General features: G+C 46.5%; 3 protein-coding genes across 3 annotated transcripts; all 3 read right to left on the bottom strand.

Annotated features, from left to right (window-relative positions):
- Position 1: 1 nt before the first annotated feature.
- F4817DRAFT_10125 (ERCC4 domain-containing protein) lies at positions 2 to 2953 on the bottom strand. Its single transcript, XM_049297343.1, has 3 exons — positions 2880 to 2953; positions 2801 to 2820; positions 2 to 2487 (listed from the first exon to the last, which is right to left on the bottom strand). The coding sequence occupies exon 3, from the start codon at positions 2397 to 2399 to the stop codon at positions 255 to 257; it is 2145 nt and encodes a 714-aa protein (XP_049164030.1). The 5' UTR covers positions 2400 to 2487; positions 2801 to 2820; positions 2880 to 2953; the 3' UTR covers positions 2 to 254.
- An 11067-nt stretch (positions 2954 to 14020) lies between these two features.
- F4817DRAFT_322789 (cerato-ulmin) lies at positions 14021 to 14881 on the bottom strand. Its single transcript, XM_049301450.1, has 3 exons — positions 14540 to 14881; positions 14385 to 14470; positions 14021 to 14330 (listed from the first exon to the last, which is right to left on the bottom strand). The coding sequence occupies exons 1-3, from the start codon at positions 14712 to 14714 to the stop codon at positions 14289 to 14291; spliced, it is 303 nt and encodes a 100-aa protein (XP_049164029.1). The 5' UTR covers positions 14715 to 14881; the 3' UTR covers positions 14021 to 14288.
- A 2918-nt stretch (positions 14882 to 17799) lies between these two features.
- F4817DRAFT_355648 (putative MFS transporter) lies at positions 17800 to 20344 on the bottom strand (the record flags this gene model as incomplete). The annotated part of the gene is made up of 12 exons (XM_049305682.1): positions 17800 to 18366; positions 18420 to 18494; positions 18539 to 18543; positions 18649 to 18693; positions 18801 to 19086; positions 19243 to 19307; positions 19359 to 19439; positions 19621 to 19770; positions 19820 to 19994; positions 20044 to 20075; positions 20144 to 20182; positions 20248 to 20344. 12 exons carry the CDS (start codon positions 20342 to 20344, stop codon positions 17800 to 17802), a joined length of 1617 nt encoding a protein of 538 aa, XP_049164028.1.
- Positions 20345 to 20666: the final 322 nt, after the last annotated feature.

The raw sequence follows: 20666 nt of genomic DNA, 5'->3' as shown, positions 1-20666 counted from the left end.
CCTCCAGGCCGAAGTTGGTGGGAGGTTGGTTGCCTTAATGCAGGCCGTTGTAATGCGGCCACCCCATAGTCACGCTGTCAGGCGCCGTATACATAAAATCCCAGACGGACGTAAGCGCTTGAGACGCAGAGTCACCAGCTGACCCGGAATTCTTGAGAATAAACGATATTGCATTGTAACATGTAAATTGGATTCCAAACCAAAACTCACTAAACAATACCAGGCATCTAAAGTACCTAACCTAAGTGTCTATTTTACACGTCCATGCTTCCTGGATCCTGACTGGTAAAGATCTTGTAAATCCTTTTGCTAATGGCCGGACCTATGACGCGATCTGAGAAAGCGCCGTCTCTGTTGGCGCACTTGTGGCAATTTTCGAGCACAAGCGGTCCGTTCTCCTCGAGCCCGCGCACAAGCTGGCTCACGGTGCCGTACTTGGCGGCGATACCCAATGCGATAGGCGCCGTCACGCGCGTTACCTCCTGCAGCATGCGGAGGTAGGTATCCTTAGCACCCTCGCCCGACCGCACCTGTCCGACCTCCATGCAGAACCCGGCGTCCGTGGCCGCGTCCCGCGCCTTCCTGTACGGGATTGTACTGATGTGCTGCGTGAATACGGCGACCCACTCCGCCGTTTCGACCTGCACGTTCGTGTGGTGGATTAGAGCTCCGTGGACGACTTGAAGAGAGAGTAGCGCGTCCTCGATGATATCTTCGTCGATGTACTCTTGCTGGGCGTTATTCCGGCGTCGGGACTGGCTAGATGAAGTAGATTCCGCAACATTATTAGTGTCGAGAGCACGAACCGCCGATGCGAATCTCCGATTGAGGATATTCTTGTTCTTGCGCATCCAAGGTGTGAGGCCTTCTATCAAGTAGATCAATGTACCGTCGGGGAAGCTTGTCTTCATTTTGAGAACGTGAGCTTCGAGATCTTGGCCTTCGGGGCCGAGAACGAGCTTAACGAATTCGGCAGCTTCGATGATGACCATGACATGCGCTTCCGCTTTGATGCGCATTGGAATCGGCTCCCAGTGTCCGAGCCCCTCGTTATACTTGGAGCTTACTTTTCGCCGCCACTTCACGACGTTGCTGACGTGGCTATGCCAGTACTCGAATTGGACATCCATACCACCAAGGAGCTTCTCTATCTGAGTTTTAATGCCAACGCTCAAGGCGCTGGGAAGGTCCACAATCATCTCAGGTACGGCAGCCTTCCTGTCAGTCTTGAGCTTATTGACTTCAGCCAAGGCTTTCTCTTTTTCTTTTTCGATTGCTCGCTGCTGTTTTGCATTCTCCTTTTCAACTCGTACCCGTTCTTTTTCCGCTTCTCGAGCCTCTGCCTTTTTCCTCTTTTCTTGCTCCTTTTCTTCGTCAGTTTTCTTCGGCCCCGCCGTCTTTTTGGCCGTCGGAACCTTGGCTGTGGTTTTGGACTTTTTACGAGGCGGAGAAGGTGATAGACTATATCTGCGTCTACTTAATCTTGAGAAGTTGATTTCGCTTACTTCCGGCAAGTCAGAATCTGAGTCCGTCAGACTATCTCGCTTTGGCGCTCTAGTTTCTGGCATCGAGCTCGATATTGGATCCCAAGCTCCGTTTTGCTTCGACCTTTTAGGCAAGCCAATTCCCTCAGGGCTTTCGGGTTCGCCATCGGAAAGGTCTATGAATATAGGCGCCTTCGGCGCCTTTTTACTCCTAAGGAAATCGGTTGTGTCATCAGCCGGTAATTTTTGGGCCTTCGATGGTTGGAATTCGTTAACGTCTTGTACGTCTTGTCTAGGAGAACTCCCAAATGGATCGCTTGACAGGTCTAATAGAAATGATTTGGCATTGGTAGCTGTCTGTTTCTTTGGTGGGCTTTCGAACGGGTCTGACAAAATATCTGGTTTATTCTGGACTTTGCGAGCCGTAAAGCTGCCGGGGGAGCTGCTATGTTCTATCGGGTCGATTACTGAGGTCCATCGCTTCAATGCAGCTGGCGAAAGAGGCCCGCGACCCTTGGAAGAACCTGTGGCGGATTTGGTCTTCTTTAAACTAGTATCCTCCCTTTTCTTGAGACATGTCGTAGAAGTCGAGGCCCGGGCCTTCTTCGCTACATTGCCATCAAGGTCCCCAGTTGTGTCGAATTCATCTGAAAGGAATAGAAAGTCGTTATCTTGCCGTATATGCCCGTTATTAACTCGCTTTGCGCCAGTGACCGAGTCATGAGTTCTCTTGTCTGATTGTCCATTGGGTCTTCTTGGAGGCGGCACCGCGGTCAAGTCATGAGAACCGTAATCGAGGGCCCTGGAGGGAGCGGCTTGGGCTACCCGAGGAGAGACTTCGGGGGAGGTAGCGAGAATTGGTCGGGATGGAGCAGCCGGGCTCGAGGACAGCAGACTGATAACTTCGGTTGGCATTTTCACATGACCAAGGCGATGAGCCAAGCAAGCAAATAGCTCTGAAACATGCGGATTTAAGCCAACCGGTAGTAGCAAAGGCTGGGGGCTAAGATGTCAAATTAGTGTCAACTATGGACGAAACGTTAATCGATAAGTTCAAAAATATCATTTTAGACAAACAACGCGTAATTGTTTAGTCGCGACAGTGACGCGCGGCACGTGACACAAGAGTTAATATATTTGGCACAAAACCCCTTTCTTGGAATTTATTCTTGCCCATATACAATTATTAGGTACAGATATTGGATTATGCAATATATCAAGTTCGACTCCAATAAGATGTGCCGTTGGCTTGGGACCTTTGTTTCTCACCCACGTTGTAAATCGTAAATTGGGGTTTCTGTTCAATTCTTACCTACGCTTAAAAGGAATGTATCGTCTAAATTTCGTATTGTTAGCAACGAGGCGTTGACTGTCTCATTTGGCAAAATATCTTACGCTCTCCGGATTGCAGCTCGCAAAGCCGCTTTTCGCGACGCCAGGATGCGGTAGAGTTGAGACTGAGAAATTCTGTAACAGATGTGCGTGTATTTACCAACCCAGGAGTATTAAATCTTCCACTGCGAGCAATAGGAGAATTTCCGTTCTCATCCTTGCGGCATGCATGCACGCTCAGGCAGTGGGATTCAGTGGGAACTCAGCAGAATTGGGTCTTGGCTATTCATCGTCACCCGCAGAATGCAGAGTCCAGATGCATGTGGGAAACTTTGAGCCTGGGAAGAAAAACTGGGCAGCTAGGTTGCCTTAGTCGCGGTATCGTCGGCGTTTCCCGTGCCGCATTAGCTGCGCACGATCACTTTTTGCTACTTCAACTGCACGAAGCCTGGTTTTTTGAGCACGGGGATTGGGGAATCGGATCATGATCGACGACGCTTCAAATGCACGGACGGGCCGGAGATTTCAGTAAAGGTGCATTGCGCATTGCAGCTGTAGAATCTAGCTAAATCGGATAACTGATGAACCTGGGAGAAGAGGTTCTCTAAGACAAGCTGTGGGGATTCCTGGAGTATTTACAGTAAGCAGAGCAGATACTTTTCTATGTCGGAAGTCGAACCATATGTAGAAAATGTATTCAGATGAGACGGACGGAAATTCTATTCGGATTTGTCACCTGGTTAAACTTATACATAATACCGTGGATACCTCACTCTTGATGCTTATGTTTGAATTATCCAAACATCATCTGCCATCACAATGACCAAGAAACCTGTCACTACCTACCTATATACACCACGTTTAACGATAAAATACTAGACTAGCTAAATACTGCAATTATAATTGTCTAGACTGTAGTTGACCTACCTAATGTACAATACATCGATTGTAGGTACTATGGTACTATCGAGTTGGACAATTTGCGCGTCGTAAAGCCTTACTCCCTTTACACATCTTTTATGGCGTTATATGGATATGATGCGTCACAAACTACATGGCACAATAGCCTCTCTTTTTATAAGTAGGTAGCTGTGTTTCGGTAGGTACCTAGTTATGGCTAAACTTGCCAATGAGAATGAATATGAGAATGATCAGTACTAGAGGTGCATATGGTAGTTATGCCGTTGTCTTAACACGTCTTTAGCATTGAAGCAACGGCTTAAACGAGATATTATGAGATTTGTGTAAATCTCTTTATGAACAATCAAAATAGACACCGTACTAAATAACTACATGTATATATTCTATTTATTTCTTGCCATATCTTAAAAATCATGTCTATAAAGACTTGTTACATGGTGTATCGAGGATAATAGCCCACCGGCAATTAGAGTCAACTACACGAGCCAGTGTAACTTCAAGCGGCCCCGCCTACTTAACCTTGAGGCTCTAACACTTGCATGCAGTTGTAATATTATACAGGTGCTACTTTCGTGATTAGAGGGTGTTAGAATATATAGAATTTCCTATAATATTAATTGAAGACTATTGGTGAAATAAATATTGTCAAAGTTCATCGAGACATGTGCATGAAGGCATATCTTAGGTGTTTATGCAGTTACAGACTTGAAGGCCAGCGATTTTAATGTCGATCATTTTCAGGGGAAGTAGATAAGAGTAGTCTGATTCCTTACATACCTACATAGCAGTCCCTAGCTGTCGGGTTAGGCTTTGACAAGCGTTAGCTAGAGCATTGACCATGGGATCTAGATATGCTGAAGAATACATGATACGAAATCCCTTTTTAGCATCATTCCTGTAGGGCGTCTGCCGACTGGCTGAGCTAGAGTGCTTACATAGACCTTGACCGCCCCGAGGAGAGGAGGCAAGTTAAGCGCCTCAACGGTCAGGGCCGGTCAATTAAGATCAAAGGATCATCGGCGACTATGTTCCGGCAAGACAACTGAAACATGCGTCTTGACGCTTGAATCACGGCTGGAACAGTTGCTCGAGATTAAGACTGCGGCATACACGTGACACCCATGAGATCGAGGGGTCTGTGAGCGATGAGCGTGTAATACCTACTTTTCATAAAGACACCTCACAATTTATGAGCATTAGTATTGTGAGTTAATATAGAATGTGCTATTGATTGACGAGAAATGAGATTATGAAGTTGCTATGAGGTTTCCTTTTTTTTTTTTTTTTTTTTTTTTTTTTTAATATTTTACAGTAGTCTATCCGATGCTAACGAACTATTGCTTCTTACTATGGCGACCCACGATATGTAGTGGTTCCATTATTCGTGACCTAGATGATGATCTTCGTTGGTACGAAGATATCGTTTTCGTGGGGGAAGCAAAAAAGGATATGATGGACAGGTTAACGGTCTGTTGTACGATTGTGCGACCTGACACTCGACGCCATAGTTACCTTTTGGTAGTTCATTCTGATTATCAATCTGACAAAATTCAACACACATATAATATTTCTCTTAGATGATCAATCACTTCTCCCCAAAAGTAGCTGGCAACTCTTGATAGTTATTACATTCTTTAAGTTAGGTAAATCATATAACAAGTTACCTTTCCGGATAGCCAGCAATTGGTTGAACATGATTGAGATTGACGACGCGAGCGTGGCATTTATGCCTGCAGCTGATTTCCCCTTTGGCACATTTCCCCCCTTTGATACCACCCCTACAAAGTAGACTTTACGAAAAGGAAGCGCTCTGGCGCCATTGCTTTCTTAAAAAAAAAATCAGCTCTCGGAATTTACTTGGACCAATTCGGCCATCCTGACCCGCTCTCTTGTGCTGCATTTGGTGCTAGAACATCTGCGTAAGTGGGTATGTGCTCCGTTGGAGCCAAGATAGGTAGCCTGTCTGCCTGTACATATGTACGTGTACTTCGTACGAAGCAGATCATGGATGCATGTGGGCTTTGTCTCCCATCTCACACATCTCACGCTAGGTGACCTTGGCTGCCCACATACCTAGGTATGTACCTACATAAGACATACATTAGGGTACGTATATGTATGTAGATGTCCCACTGAAAAGGACCCCAACCAAAGAATATTTTGGTATTGGGGGTCATTAGGCTTTCTAAGGCGTCTCCTTGCAGTGGGAATCGGCATGGACAGGTAGATATCAAAGACAAACAATTAAGGTTTCCTTTGGATATTTCTTTATGTCTTTCGATGCGCATGGCAAAAACGTGTATGTCCAACTGCCTTTCTTGGTATCGGCTTCTAAAAGGCGGGAACGAGACTCTGTTTGTCCCTCACGGAGTATAGGTAACCTATTGTGTAGTGACACCATTGCGACGTAGAACTTCTAGGATACCAGCTTCTAGGATAACATGGGATGACAGCGTCGGGTATCTACCTAGATAGGTACCTAGATTAGGTAGGTAGGCATCAAGGACTGTACAAGTACGAAGTATGCCTCGGGGCTTTATAATAAGTTGCATCCACTGAACGAACTCAAACAAACCTGCAGGATCTAAGTCAACATCCGATCTAGTGTACCTATATGTATAAGCCGTACACGTACAAGACCTAGGTACCTAAGGTAGTTGGCACATTCTTTCAGAAGGTAATACGTAGAGAATAATCCCTCTCCCAAAATCCGTTGCCGCTCTTATAAAATCCTAGAGTAGGCTAATACTTCGTACATACGCGATTAGTAAAAAGTGCCGGACAGCTATTACTTATGTGGTTATTACCTATATATTACATTTGCCATACATTAACTAGCGTATGTACACATAGAGGTAATATTGGTATGCCTTTTCGCATTAAGCGACGTGTTTAATTTGACCTTGACTCTTTTTGGTAACCATCTAGTTCTGATAGGGGAGTGGACCCCTGTAGTTACCTTTGCGCGCGACACCCCTGCATCCCCTGTTCACCCCCTGCTTATGTACATGTATCCCGCGATTAATCCTACTGCTGAATCCACTGCTGAATCCACTGCTGAATCCACTGCACCCACTGCATCCACTGCTGCAAAAGAAGGCAAGCAACGACATATCTAGTGTAGGTACATAGAGGTAGATGGGTAATCAATCGTCGGATTTTTAGTGCACGTTCCTGGCCTAAATAATAAACAAGTGCTACCCCAAATTTTCATTCCACCCCCTAATTCTGATCGCCGTTCCCCGTCCACGTTCGAGAATAGAGTCAGTGAACTCGACGACCACGCGCGACAAGAAAAATGTCCTGGGCGCATTAGCGACGGCATCGTGTAATACATGCGAATACATACGAATACATACGAATATACGCGACTACATGCGACGCATGACGCTCCTATACCATAGACAAGACAAGTCTTGACAACCTTCCTTGGTTGAAGGGTTTCCCACCCATATTCAGAAGGCACTTTTGGGTGCTTGGGCTTTTATTCGACCACCTGATTAACTTTCTCACAATCGCCTCATTCGTTCTAAACCTTCCACCGGTCCGGATCGATCATCTCTTCGATATCTTCGATATCTTCGATATTTCGCATAGTAATATCGCACATATTCACTGGCTTGGCCCTCGTATAGGTATTTACCAGGCTGGTTCCCTACGCCGTTATGGCAACATCTCCTCCCGGATCACCAGGCTTACCACGACCGTCAAGCGCCATGATGAAGCCGGCACAAAGAAGTAATAGCCGCTTAAGTATGAACAGCAGAGTAGGGGGGAGCAGAGCTTCGGATGAAGATGGGGGTCGCACTGCTGTAAAAGTTGGTGAGTATCACATATCCTTAGGAGGCCCTCTTAGGTTTGATAACAACAGATCACAACGCTAACAGTTGACGGGTAGCCGTTCGTGTGCGGCCACCGCTAAAACCTACGGATCCCGGCTACGAACTGATTCCCCAGCGATTTCAACGGTCTATGGTGCAGACCACCTCGAATACGGGTATTTCCATCGATTCACCACAAGGGAAAAAGCTCTTCGTCTTCGATCGAGTCTTTAGTTCTGATATTGACCAAGAGGGGGTCTGGGAATACCTGCAAGAAAGTATTAACGCCTTTATCCAAGGTTACAATGTCTCTCTACTCGCATACGGCCAGTCCGGTGCGGGAAAGTCTTACACGATGGGAACATCTGGACCTAATGAACAAGGCGACTTGGAGTCCATGGGTAAGTGAATTCTGAATTTGGAACATATTTAATACTGACATGCCTTCCGGGTAGGCGTAATCCCGCGAGCTGCGATGGCTCTATTCGAGAAGTTGGAGGGCCCCCCGCGAAGTTCGAATCGTAGTTCCATGTCCCAATTGCGAACGCCGGCGCGATATTCAGCGCAAACACCAACACCGAAGAGCGAGAAGAATTGGCAATTGAAAGCAACGTATGTAGAGATTTACAATGAGCAGCTTCGCGACTTGCTTGTGCCAGACCATTTTCACCAATATGAGCGAAGTAACGTCACAATTCGTGAAGATCAGAAGGGTAACATTATCCTTACTGGCCTGCAACAGATTGACATTAACTCAGTGGATGATCTTATGAACGCTTTAAACTTTGGTTCGACGATTCGACAGACTGATGCGACAGCTATCAACGCTAAATCTTCGCGTTCGCACGCCGTCTTTAGTTTGAATCTAGTACAGCGCAAGAGCAAATCGCAGAGCGCCCAAGGAGCTAACAAGAGGTTTTCGGTTCCGCTAGAAGCTATGACCGGAACTGAGACTTGGGTTACAACTGATAGCAAACTTCACTTTGTTGATTTAGCTGGTAGTGAACGTCTAAAGAATACTGGCGCTCAGGGCGAGCGGGCTAAGGAGGGTATCTCCATTAATGCTGGCCTTGCTGCTTTGGGCAAGGTTATATCGCAGCTTTCATCTCGACAGGCCGGGTCTCATGTCTCGTATCGTGATTCGAGATTGACTAGGCTCCTCCAGGATTCCCTTGGCGGGAATGCCATCACTTACATGATCGCCTGTGTGACTCCGGCGGAGTTTCACCTAAGCGAAACTCTCAACACTGTACAGTACGCGCAAAGAGCCCGAGCTATTCAGAGCAAACCTAGGATCCAACAGGTGGAGGAAGGGGACAAGCAAGCAATCATTGAACGCCTGAAAGCTGAAGTTGCTTTCTTACGCGATCAGATCCGAAACGCGGAACGTAGTGGGGGTGAGCGTCGCAATGTTGTGACAAACGAGAAGTCCGAGCGGCAAAACGAACGGGAGTCAGAGTTACAAGATCAACTCTTAGACGTTCAGGAAAGTTACAACAGCCTAAGCCAGCGTCATGCTAAGCTCATTGCCGAAATGGCTAAGGCCCGGGATAACGAAGCTGCCGAGAACCAGGATCTAGACGAGCAAGTCGGCGATACAGCAACAGAAAGGTTAAATCGGTCTAATTCGTTTGCCCAAGCTGTCGAACAGGTTGTGTTGGAATACGAGAAGACAATACAATCGCTCGAGCAGTTACTCACCAGCACACGGGCCACACTCTCAAGCACGGAAACAAGCCTTCTCGAGAAGGAAACGAAGTGCGCTTACGTTGAAACAATCAACACTCAGCTGCAAAAACGTTTACAAAAACTAATGGATCGCGAGGCTAGTACAGAGAGCTACCTTCACGACTTAGAAGCTAAGCTTGACGGCCACACATCTGGCGAAGAAAAGAATGCTACCATCGTCCTAGAATTACGCAAAGAGATCGCGCGAATCCGAGACAATGAAGCCTCTTGCGAGGAGTATATTTCAACCTTGGAGGAGAGACTTGCCGAGTCTGATCAAGATCAGGAGTTGATGCAGCGCGAGATTGACCGCCTTGAACAGGTTATTGAACGCCAACGAAGCCTTGGCAAACTCGACAACCTCCTACACGAACTGGACCATATCCAGCCAGATGGCAAAGAGTCTGACGCCCAATCCGAGCATAGGAACAGCAACGGACACCGCCGTACCATGTCAGAGCGATCGACCAAGAGCCATGTTAGTCGACAAAGTTCAGGCATGAGAGGAACTCTTCCCGAAGTCGCCGAAGGTACCGAGGAAGAAGCCAACGACCAAGATCACCCCGATACCCCCAGCGATCATGAAGCGGTCAGTATAACTATCGAAACGCCAGAGAGAGTGCCGACACCTACGGACTACCCACCTCAGAGTCCAGCACAAAATAAATATGTTGCCGACAAACTCGAGAATGTAACTGAAGAACTTGTCGCCCTACGAGTCGAGCACGAGTCAACCATCAACGAGTACGACATGCTACATGCGAAATACGAAGAGGCTTTGCGCACCCTAGCAGAATTACAGGACCAGGTCGATGAGGCAAGGCACCCAACCCGTCCACGCGATTCGATTCTCTCAATAACTCCTCCGATCGAGACTAGGCCTCAGAGTTTTTTATCCGAGATGAGGTTGAGCGACGCCAAAGATGGGATACACTTATCGCGATCGCTATCCTCGGAATTATCATCAGCTATGGATTCCCCTACTACTGTCGATATTCCGGAGAGCGAAGCGTCTAAGCCTTCTGAGTCTAGGGCCACTCTAGTAAGGGAAACAGCGAGCGCCGATAACAGTGAAGTTCTCACTGCCGAGTTAGGGAGACTCAAGGCATTAGCTGAGGAGAAGCAGGCAGCGGAGAGAGAACTCGCCGATAAGTACGCTCAACTGGAGGAAATGCACCAGGAGACGCTGGATATGGTCGAGGAGCTCAAAACCGAAGTGGCCAAGGCCAAATACGCAGAGCCACCTTCCCCAAGGACAGTTACACCGGTCATTCGCCGAAAGTCCAGTCAGAATGTGATGGTAATTGATCGTGCACATCGATCATTCGCAACGCTCAGAAATATGGCAGCTGAGCACTTCGAGGGACAGCCCGATATTATGCAGAACTTCGATCTTAACCTAAATTCAGCCATGCATGAGCTACACGTTAGATCAGAGCGCATCCAGGAGCTGGAGGCCGACGTCGCTACCGCGAGGAAAGAAATGGAGAGCAAGATGACGATTATTTCTGGTTTAACACGTGAGCGATCCAGCTTGAAGTCTCCTATAGATATTTCAATGGTTGCTGCATTAAGGGAGCAGCTAGAGAGGAACGAACGACAACTCCAAGACATGCAAGAGAGTCATGCTGCCCGTGAAAAACAACTTGTTGATGAGTTGGAAGCTCTGCGCATTTCGGTTAAGGAAGCTGCCGAGGTTGGATCAATGTCAACAACGCAGACACAGGGTGGGAGCGAGCATGAACGCGAGTTGCGTGTAGCCCACGAAGCTAAGATTGCTCATCTTGAAGCCGAGCTTCTTAGCTGGGAAAGTAAACACAATGCCGCGTTGGATGCTTTACAAACAACCGAACAGCAGATGAAGAAAACCATCGCCGACCTTGAAGCGGAGGTCGCAGCTGCGCATGCAAAGGTCGACGAGTCCCAGGGGCAAACAAAGAGCGACGAAGAATCCGAAGAAGCGGAAGCTAAGCACCAGGGCCTTGTTGTCACGTTGCGTAGTGAGATCGAGAAGTTTAAGACGATCGTTGATGGCAATGCTGCCAAGGTGGCTCAACTAGAGCAGGCACATGCTCTTGCGAAAGAGCAACTCGAAGAGGTTTCTAAAGCGCGGGACATTTCGTCTGCAGAATCGCGCGGCTATCAGGAACTTGTTAGTCGGCTCGAATTACAGATAGCAGAGCATGGGAAGGCCCTCCGGAACCACGAGGAAAGCCTAGCTCAGCTCCGCGACGACCATGCCAGGGAAATCGACGAGGTTCGGGCCAGCTCCAAGGAGGAATATGATGCACAAATCGATATGCTCATGTCAGAGCATGCTGAAAACATTAGGTTTTTGGAAAGCGATGTTACGGAAGCACGGGACGAGCTTATGAAGATTGCCACTCAAGTCGCTTTCGCCTTAGGTCTTGAAGTAAGCGTTGATAAGATCAGCGAGCGTATAGAGGACTTGATTGCGGATCAAAAGGCCTTGAATGCTGAGCAGCAGAGGTCCGCCGAACTCGAAGGTCATATCGATGAGTTATCAGCAATCAACAACACGATTATGCGTGACCTCGAGACTGTGAAATCTTCGCTAAATGGCATACTTCATCCTGACAGCGAAGATTTGAAGAGCCCCTACTCCTCCGTTACAGAGCAGCTTGCGGCCCTGAAGAAGCGAATGCATGATCTCGAGAACAAGAATAAGAAACACTCTCGTTTGGTGGAAGAGTTGGAGGACCAGTTGCAGACTAACTACGATCAAGCCCAACTTACCAATAACAGATTGTCTACGCTCCAAACTGAGCGCAACATGCAATTAGAAGAGGCCCATGCAGCCAGAATCAAAGCGCAGGTTGAGTTAGAAACTGTTCGGGAAGAAATGGTCGCCTTGCAGGTAAGGCTTATCCTACACCTACCCAACCCGTTATTACACCGGACTAACATGTATTTAGGCTCGTATCGAGGAGCTTGGCGCTTTCGATGGACCAAAGCGAACTGATTCTACGGGCTCGCAGGTCCGCAAGACAGCATCCGTCATCTCTTTGCCATCTCCACCACCTGCCATCCCTCTTCCCCCACTGCCACCCGGTGGTGCGACTTCGCCAACTCAAGGTATCCCGCCATCGTCAATCGGTGGGCGGCCAACTAGCCATGATGTTGCTCTGGCTCAGATCCGAGAGGACCAGGAGGCACGCATACAAAGCATCGAGAGACATCTGAAGGCTGAAAGGCAGCTTACTTCTACATTGGAAGAAGCTCTGACTGATCTCGAAAGCCAGTCTAAGAAGATGAAGGCCGACTGCGAGGCCTGGAGGAAACGTGCCCAAGACCTTGAGGCAGAAGTAAAGGAGCTTAAGGAGCGGCCTCAACGGGAGAACCGTGACAGCCTTTACCAGATTGAGGAGGAGCGCAAGAAGCGTCAAGACGCTGAGAGGGCTAGAACCCATCTAGAGGAGCGCATGAACGCAATCAACAACAAGAAAAAGAAGAAAGGTAGCCTCAACTGCTTTTAGTCGCGGGGTTGGCGTGATATGCCTCTGACCGTCTTTCTTGCCCCCAATCACGACGCTATTTGGCTTACCTGAGATTTTGCTCGGTATTGTTTTCCAGGCACATAGTGCACATCTGGCGAGGTGTTTGAGGAGTTCCGTATTTCCCTTCTTTACTTCGCGTCATGTCGTGCATCTTGTACTTTGTATTTGGAGACGTTCGTGATGTTTTACGGGCGAAAAAAAGCCACCATATACCCTTGCGGTCTTCCCTTGAAGTTTTAATTAGTCGACCCCCAATTTTTCCACGGCAGACAAACAACGAATGATCTGGATGGGATACGAAATGAACCGTTGCTAGGATGTGTTTATGGGATAGTTTTGATGAAGGACTGGACTGTCAGTTGTTAAATTTTCTGCATCCTAGTGGCTCCCTTTTTTTCTCTGTGCTGTGGTGTATAAAGGGGTTGGGCGAGAGCTTTATAGCTAAGCGTAGCAGGCTTTTTGACACCTGAAATACTACTTGAGAACTTCATTTTTCTTCAATCTAGCGTGCTTTTCAGATGTGTAGTCCAGGCTCTATGTATTGGCCTCCCTGTGCCAGTCGTTTATTATGTCATGTTAGTATAGTTGGTTTGTAGTTAGACGCAGTTGATGCGACGTCGTATCTAGGCCAAGTAGGTTCAAAAGTTAATAGTCAAGATCCATGAATAGATACGACCACCTATCTCTCTCATTGCTCATGATGCTTTGCTAATATAGGAGGTACCTATGTAGGTAAGAACTTCAGCTATTTTTAGCAGAATCCCAAACAGTACCCGATCAAGTAATTATTGACATTGAGCTTAGATTAGTCGAGCCATTATCCTCAAACACCATTGATGGTATTTCAAGGTGCAATGGTTCAGTACTATGTAAACAGAGTTCTAATTGTACGACCAAGTGGGTGGAAGACTACCATGTTGTCGCGAAGACCTACCAGCGTGGAAAGGTTAAGACTACTGGTATACATATGTGGAATTCCTTTATTCAGACGTCTCGGTGGTCCGCGGTAACGCCTCCTGACAAATATCCTAGTAGATATAAAGGAAGCAAACGAACTAATATCCTTGCACTATTAAGCTGCATCCCGGTGGTCGGTTTTCCCCTAAGGAATCTCTACGCTATTTGCATTTGAAACCCTATTCAGTTTAATTTGTCCACTGATACCAGATAGTATCCTTTCATCTAGATGCCTCATCAAGAACTATAAGCTCTGGGGATGGAATGCGTGATATCAAAAATTGCACAATAATATAATCACGCGATTACCAAAAGTCAAGTATTCGTGAAGGATGGAAAAGTTTCCACTTTCAATTACAAATATTTAAAAGGCCGACAATCCATCACAACTGCTTCGTCACACCTGCCATGACTGAGGCCCACACTAAGAAGCTATTGACGAGGCGAAGTATTTTGAAGAGAAATAACTTCTATCCGAGTGTTGCCTTTTCCCCAGAAGCCTTGCATGATGCCTTTCAAATCGTCTCTTAAACTCCAACGGGGGTCTGGCAAAGGACGCTCTGGCCAAGCTAGAAAGGCTCGTTAGTGTGTGTATAATTATAGTGAAGTCCAATAGTACTTACGACAGGTAGGATACAGCAGCGTGCTCGCTGTCCACTGAGAGCGCAGGTTGCCTCAAACTCAAGCGCGGTGAGAGGAACTGCGCTGGCTGTTATAGAAGGATTGTTAGTAAAGTTTTAAATCTCTGAGGTGAGAAAGATTCAAGAGATAGCCTTACGGGCACTGCAGTCGAGATCTGCTACACCGAGAACATCGGTAGCACAGCATTGAGCAGAGTCATAGAGACCGCTGCAAGGGTCGTAGAGAGCATCACTACCTGCGTATCCACGCTTGGTAGGATTGGCGAGGACGGCGGTAGCCAGGAAGGTGACGAAGAAGGTAGATAGCTGCATTTTGATTGTATTTTGGACTTTCAGGAACTTGAAGGCTCGGTGGATGTGTAAGAAGCAGAGATGATGGTTGACCTGTTTGGAAAGATGGATCTGGTTGCGGATGATAAAAAAAAAACCTAAGAAGAACTGGGAGAACCATCGCTTCTTATATTCGAAGACAGTCTTCCTTGTTGCCCGTGATCAGAGCATCTGATGGCCAAGGCTCTTCACCAAGGCCTCGTCAACTTCACGACACTAGGCAACGTAGCGGTGACATAGAGTAGACTTAGTACGGTGGACCAAATTAATGCATTTGAATCCAATAGAAAATAGTCATCAGACCATTAGCTTCATTCTTGGAAGTAGTCGACGACAGAAACAAGTGTATGCAAAGCAAATTAAGAGCTGAATGCACGCACAGTACAGGGGTGCCTCAAAGTCTGTATTACTCGATAGGGTAAATGATCGACTCTGAGAACTTGATGAACTTGATGAACTTGATTTGAAGAGTCTTTCCAAGTAAGCATAAGTGATTAACCGAGAGTCACCAATGGGAGACAACTACGACAATGGCCCGAATGTTGCAATCGAATGTTGCAATTTTCTGTACCAATGTTGGGCTTCCGGATGAAAGACCGGCCCTCGCAAACCTGTTTAGGGATATGCAACGTACGGAGCTATATAAGGACTAGTATACATTTGTATTTGTATTCTTTATTTTAATATTTTGTATAGTTTAACCTCAAAGGGTACCTACCATACATGCTATTCTAGCCATTTTCGTTGGCTCCTCCGGGTGAGCTTGTGTTTGTAATAGTAGTGTTCAGAGGTCGCCTATTAGGACGTTATAAGTTTGCTTTAGCTTTTCTGTGTTCCGCCTGCGAAGGTATAAGGCTTATCCTAACCGTAGACGTCGTCCTATTACGGTTCAGTTGTTAGGCATAGTTTCGAACAAATGCTGTAACTAATAGTATTTGTCTACCTATTACCTATAGCCATAAGAGAAAGTCCTCAGCGGTTAGACACTCACTATTCAAGCTCCTACCTTCTATACTGGCCTATTCAAATCCCAGGAGAAGTACAGGTGCACTGTCCATATCAAACCTCGTATACTCAACCTACTTACGTATACCTAACTAGAGATTATACATAGTACTAGGTATGTATGCGTGCCTGGCTAGACAGGGTTAATTCAGCCACTCCACCACTCCACCACTCCAGCATCCGGAATATGACCCCCGCAAATTCCTAGCCCTGTCTGCGTTAGGTACCTGGATCCATAATGACTGTATAATTACGATCTTCTCTAGGCATATTTGTGTTACATTGCTTCAGCCGCAACGCCTGATTCGACAACTGATGTAGTTTGTTGTCTAGTGCCAGCGAGTTCCACGAGTCAGGTCAGGTCAAATAATCGTATATACTTGGCTCGATACGAGTCAAGTCAGATATATTAGATTTAAGGGCTTATCTAGCCGTATCGTCGACTTGGCCTATATACCCTTATAAAGCCACACTTAGCCACATCAGCCACCTAATATATTTCACCCAAAACCTTTACCAATAACCAATAATATTGCCCTAAAAATATTCGTATAAAATATCAAATAAAAAAATTTTAGCGCTTAACTCGGATAAATATCCCTAAAAAAGGATCTACTTAAGCTAAGTCAAGCCAGGCCTAAGTTAGGTTAAGCTATTATCTAACTCGTGGAACTCGCTGTAGACTAATGCCGGGGTTAGTCACTAATACACTTCCTACGTCTTCCAAGTGTATAAAATCTTGGTAACCGTTCATAAGCTGGTTAATATAATTCCCCACTTACGGATCTGAGCTAGGTAACACAGCGATCCTCGGGTTGAACCAGATCTGACAGGGGCTTGGGCAAAATTTAAGGCTTGAGCGTGCAGTGACAATCACGCCAGCCAAACGGATGGCTGGGCTCGCTTGCTATGTATGTATGTATGTATGTATGTATGTATGTATGTAAGACAGGCTGACAGCCTACAGGGCTAGTTGAATCTAGAGCAGTCCGCGCACCGTTCTTCGTCACTCTCAAGATGACTGGTCAAATCCCGATACTCGGCAAATTGCATAGTAAAATCTCTTCCCATCACGCCTACAGTTAGCGAGTACGGAATAGACGTACAGAATATAGATCGACCTTCATGATATAATATAATAGTTACTTATTTTCGTATAGAAGTCTTTTGCGTTTGTCACTAGCGCGTTGAGCTTCCAAGGCTTCTTGGATGTGGGCCAATCCCCACGTAATCTTCTCATCTTGCGTTCCGTTCTCGATACGTGTAAGCGCACGTCGTGTTGGCGTATTGTATTGTTGACCCATTCGAGGTGGAGGTCAGCCGACCAGGCACCAGGTAGGAAGCCTCATGCATGCGCGCTATGGGACGGGACGTCGAGAATGTTCCGGGGAGAAATCCAGACGATACGCGGCAATGCAGGCCGATGCCATTTTTAATCTTGGAACCTTGACCGCGGAACCCGGCTATCGGGGAGCCTTAAAGAAAAGATTGGTCTACCGAATCACATCTAAGTACCTAAACGACAAATTAATTTACGGAAATCGATCTCAAGACCTTATTACCGTACCGTGCCTCCTGTCTCCAAGTCACACAAACAGGATTTCCATCTCGTTTCTTCATCTCTTGAGTGGTACCGAAACCGATCGCATACCCTACTAAGCTCACCGGTCCAGCGGCAAAGCTCAAAATTTCGTATGTCATTACTGAGGTTTGGCGGAGCTTATTAGCGTCCGGTGAATCCGCCACCTGCAGAAAGTTGCATTAGTTGCTCAGCTGGTAAGTTCGGCAGTTAGCTTTGTCGAAATAAAAATAGGAGAAACTAGGAGATCGTATGATGTGTTGTTCACTTGAACTGTTAATCACCTCTGAAAAAAGCTAGATCTATCTGAATAATTAACAAGAATAACAGTATCAAATATACTGCCTAGATTCTGTATAAGTACTATTTACCTAGGTAGTCATTGTTGAAAGTATGTTCAGTCCAGGCCAGAAAGCAAACCTCTGGTGTCGAGCTCACTATCTCGTGGTCATCCGTGCCCTGCGTAATCCCGTAATCCCCCAACTAATGCGTGGTAACCTCCCGAATACTCCGAAAATGAAACCTTGCAAGCCAAGTCTGTGACAAAAATATTCTAATTCTCTTTCCCCATACCATGAAGATTATGAGTACGAGGTTGTTAGCTAACAGCACACCGGCAAAGATCCCGGACATGACAACACCATACCCAGATTCCAATACCCAAGTCAGTACTTTTAGGCCAAACCCAAAGGAGATAATTTGCTTCCCGATGTTCATCGCGATGAGCATCTCAGACGTGTTAGCGTAATAGGAGTCAACTGCATATGCAAGCGTAAAGGAGAAGTAAAAGTAAGCGGCCCAGTAATTCATGGCCCCTCCAATAAAGAAGCATATCCAATGTAGGCCTCGCTCTGCCGTTAATCCATACAGGACAATTCCTGCAGGCCCTACGATCATCGGAACTACCATGACTCCCAAGCGCATTTCGGCCTCCCGGATTCCATTATTACGCTTTGTAAAGAAAGCCGCAAGCCTGTCTGATGACGAGGTAAAAGGAACAGCAAGTCCGTAACCCACCACAGCGGCAATGGCAAAGAGTCCCGAGTTGGTCTGTATTGTATGTTAATCAAGATGTGAGTAGTGCCTATACGAAAGCGACTTACCACTGTCCAGTTGTAAGGCGGCGATGTAATTAAGATCGGGAAAGTGTAAGAAAGGGACAGTGCCGATAAGCCAATCTACTGCATGTTAATACCTCAATGTTACCACGTATTTCCAAGACTATTCCTTTAGGGGGATAGATATAGTAACTATATGACGTACTACAAGTATGTTAGCAACTAGGACAAGCGAAAGGATATCGCGCTTAATTAAATTGGCATTTATGCTCACCATTGATTCCAAACGTGGTAATGACCCAGAGTGATTGGGGAACAACTTGAAATCTGTCAGTAGTTGCTTCTTTTAACAATGAGGTCAAGGGCTTCGAGATAGAAGGCGGTCACTCCAAAAACGACTAGTAAAAGGAAAAGGGGGTCGCATACGGAAGTAAGTGAATGAACGAATCATTGTCGTAAAGAATGGGACGTTAGAATCAACTCTTCCCCGCAGACTTAATGTTTCCAGGAAGCTTTTACGCGATGGAACAATAAGGTCAGCCTGTTGAGTTCCCTTTTCGACTTCATGGACACCCTCCTTTTCTAGCTCGTTCGGTGGTGTGGAAGGCGCAGCGTGGGCTTGGCGGTTATAGGACGTCTCTTCGACGAAGAAAAATGCTAGTATGAGCAGTGCTATGGCGAACGCAAACTCCACATAGAAGAAAAGCCTCCACTGAATCACTAAAAGTTAGCAACTGATTCTTTGGGTGAGGAGTCTAGAGGTATGTAAATATTCCAGGGGCATTGGCTCCTTTGGCAAACCGGTGTAGAAATGCTGACACCCAAGCTAGGAGAAGAAAGGGAGAAGGAAACTCTTAATGTTACATACGCTGTGACCGCCGGAGAGCATATATCCAGCGGGTAATGAGGCAAAAGTACCGAGACATAGACAGACTGGTAGACGTTAGAGATATACTGGATAAAGATCGACGTCATGTTCGCTACCTGTATAGTACCCAATGCGCTTGCCCCTTTCGTGTAAGAAGAATATATCATTGACTAACTGTACCGGTAATGCTTCGCATACTATTTTGACATTAAGACAACATATTAGTTTCGAACTCATGACTTTCTGGATTTTTAAGCGTAACTCTTAGGTGAACCCTGGTGAATATCGCCTAAAGAACAAGATATGATCATCTCGCTTACTATTGGATATTAGCTACTATATATGATGAGTTTTTGTCGAAAACCTACCCGCAAGAACCAAAGCAGTGGACTACACGGGCTGCCATTAGGCCACTGAATGAGGTACATTGTGACGCCCCTATTAGACCAGCTGCGAATGTAATAAGAGAGAACAGCATGACTGGTCGCCGGCCATACTTCAAGTACATGGGCACGAAAATTAAAGAGCCTTCATTGTATTAGCACTGCTTCTTCTCTTGCTGTATGGCGCCACATACCAAATCCAAAGGCGAGGTTAGGGTAAGATATCAGCTCAGATGCCACGGCGGGCGAGATATCAAACTCTTCAGCCCAGAGGTCGAGGTACGGTGATGGCCCAATGACGGACGCATTGGCGAGAAAAGAGTAAAATGAGCAAATTATGAGGATCATTGTCTTCTTGAAGTTGGACCACTATTGCCACGTTAGAACCCGCTCCTATTCACATATTCACGAAATATACCTGCAAAGGGTCATTTGGGTCCTCGGCAGGAACTTTGATAGTGTTAGTCAAAAAGAACCCAATCAATGGATATTCCAAAGGACTCGGAGGGCATAATAACCTGGGAAGAGGGCCATGCCATAGACCGTATCGTCGCCCTCTACGAAATGTCGCAAGCCATCAAGTTAGCCTTGGAACGTCGACGAATACTCTAGAGTGGCATACCAGCAGCTTGGAGATTTACAGTCCCTGGGACGCCTTCCTCGTGCGCATGGCTATGAACGAGGTGGCCCCTACCATGGGCGGCGACCTTCGAAGTCATCGTATACCTATTAGACGTTACCAGGAACCTGGAAAGCCAAGGGAAGAGAAGACGTTAAAACGCGGGGGCTGATGCGGCTGATGTGGCTGATGCAGATGAGTAGTATAGGTATGTACGTATGTGTGCTACGCGGTTTTCTCATTAGAGATTGAGGCCTTCGCGATCAGATCTCGCATCTGCCAGCGTCGTGATTCCTAGCCAAGACCGCGGAGGATTCTCGACCATCTATCTAAAACGCGGGGAAGGAAGCTATCAACATCCAGGGTCGTATCGCTACCCGTAATAGGAATCAGCCTGATAGGAATGACGATAGCATCTTAGC

This window comes from Daldinia loculata (assembly GCF_022478755.1).
Source record: "Daldinia loculata strain CBS 113971 unplaced genomic scaffold F4817scaffold_1, whole genome shotgun sequence".
Taxonomy (NCBI): Eukaryota; Fungi; Ascomycota; class Sordariomycetes; order Xylariales; family Hypoxylaceae; genus Daldinia; species Daldinia loculata.
Note: the sequence above shows the minus strand (reverse complement) of the source record. Positions and strands in the feature narration are given on the sequence as shown.

What these genes read in the sequence shown, in the direction of transcription:
- F4817DRAFT_10125 (XM_049297343.1), bottom strand. Translation starts at nt 2,399, where the DNA reads ATGCCAACCGAAGTTATCAGTCTGCTGTCCTCGAGCCCGGCTGCTCCA.
- F4817DRAFT_322789 (XM_049301450.1), bottom strand. Translation starts at nt 14,714, where the DNA reads ATGCAGCTATCTACCTTCTTCGTCACCTTCCTGGCTACCGCCGTCCTC. An exon ending in AGATCTCGACTGCAGTGCCC is followed by an intron (nt 14,471 to 14,539) that starts GTAAGGCTATCT and finishes CTTCTATAACAG; the next exon opens with CCAGCGCAGTTCCTCTCACC. An exon ending in GCTGCTGTATCCTACCTGTC is followed by an intron (nt 14,331 to 14,384) that starts GTAAGTACTATT and finishes GAGCCTTTCTAG; the next exon opens with CTTGGCCAGAGCGTCCTTTG.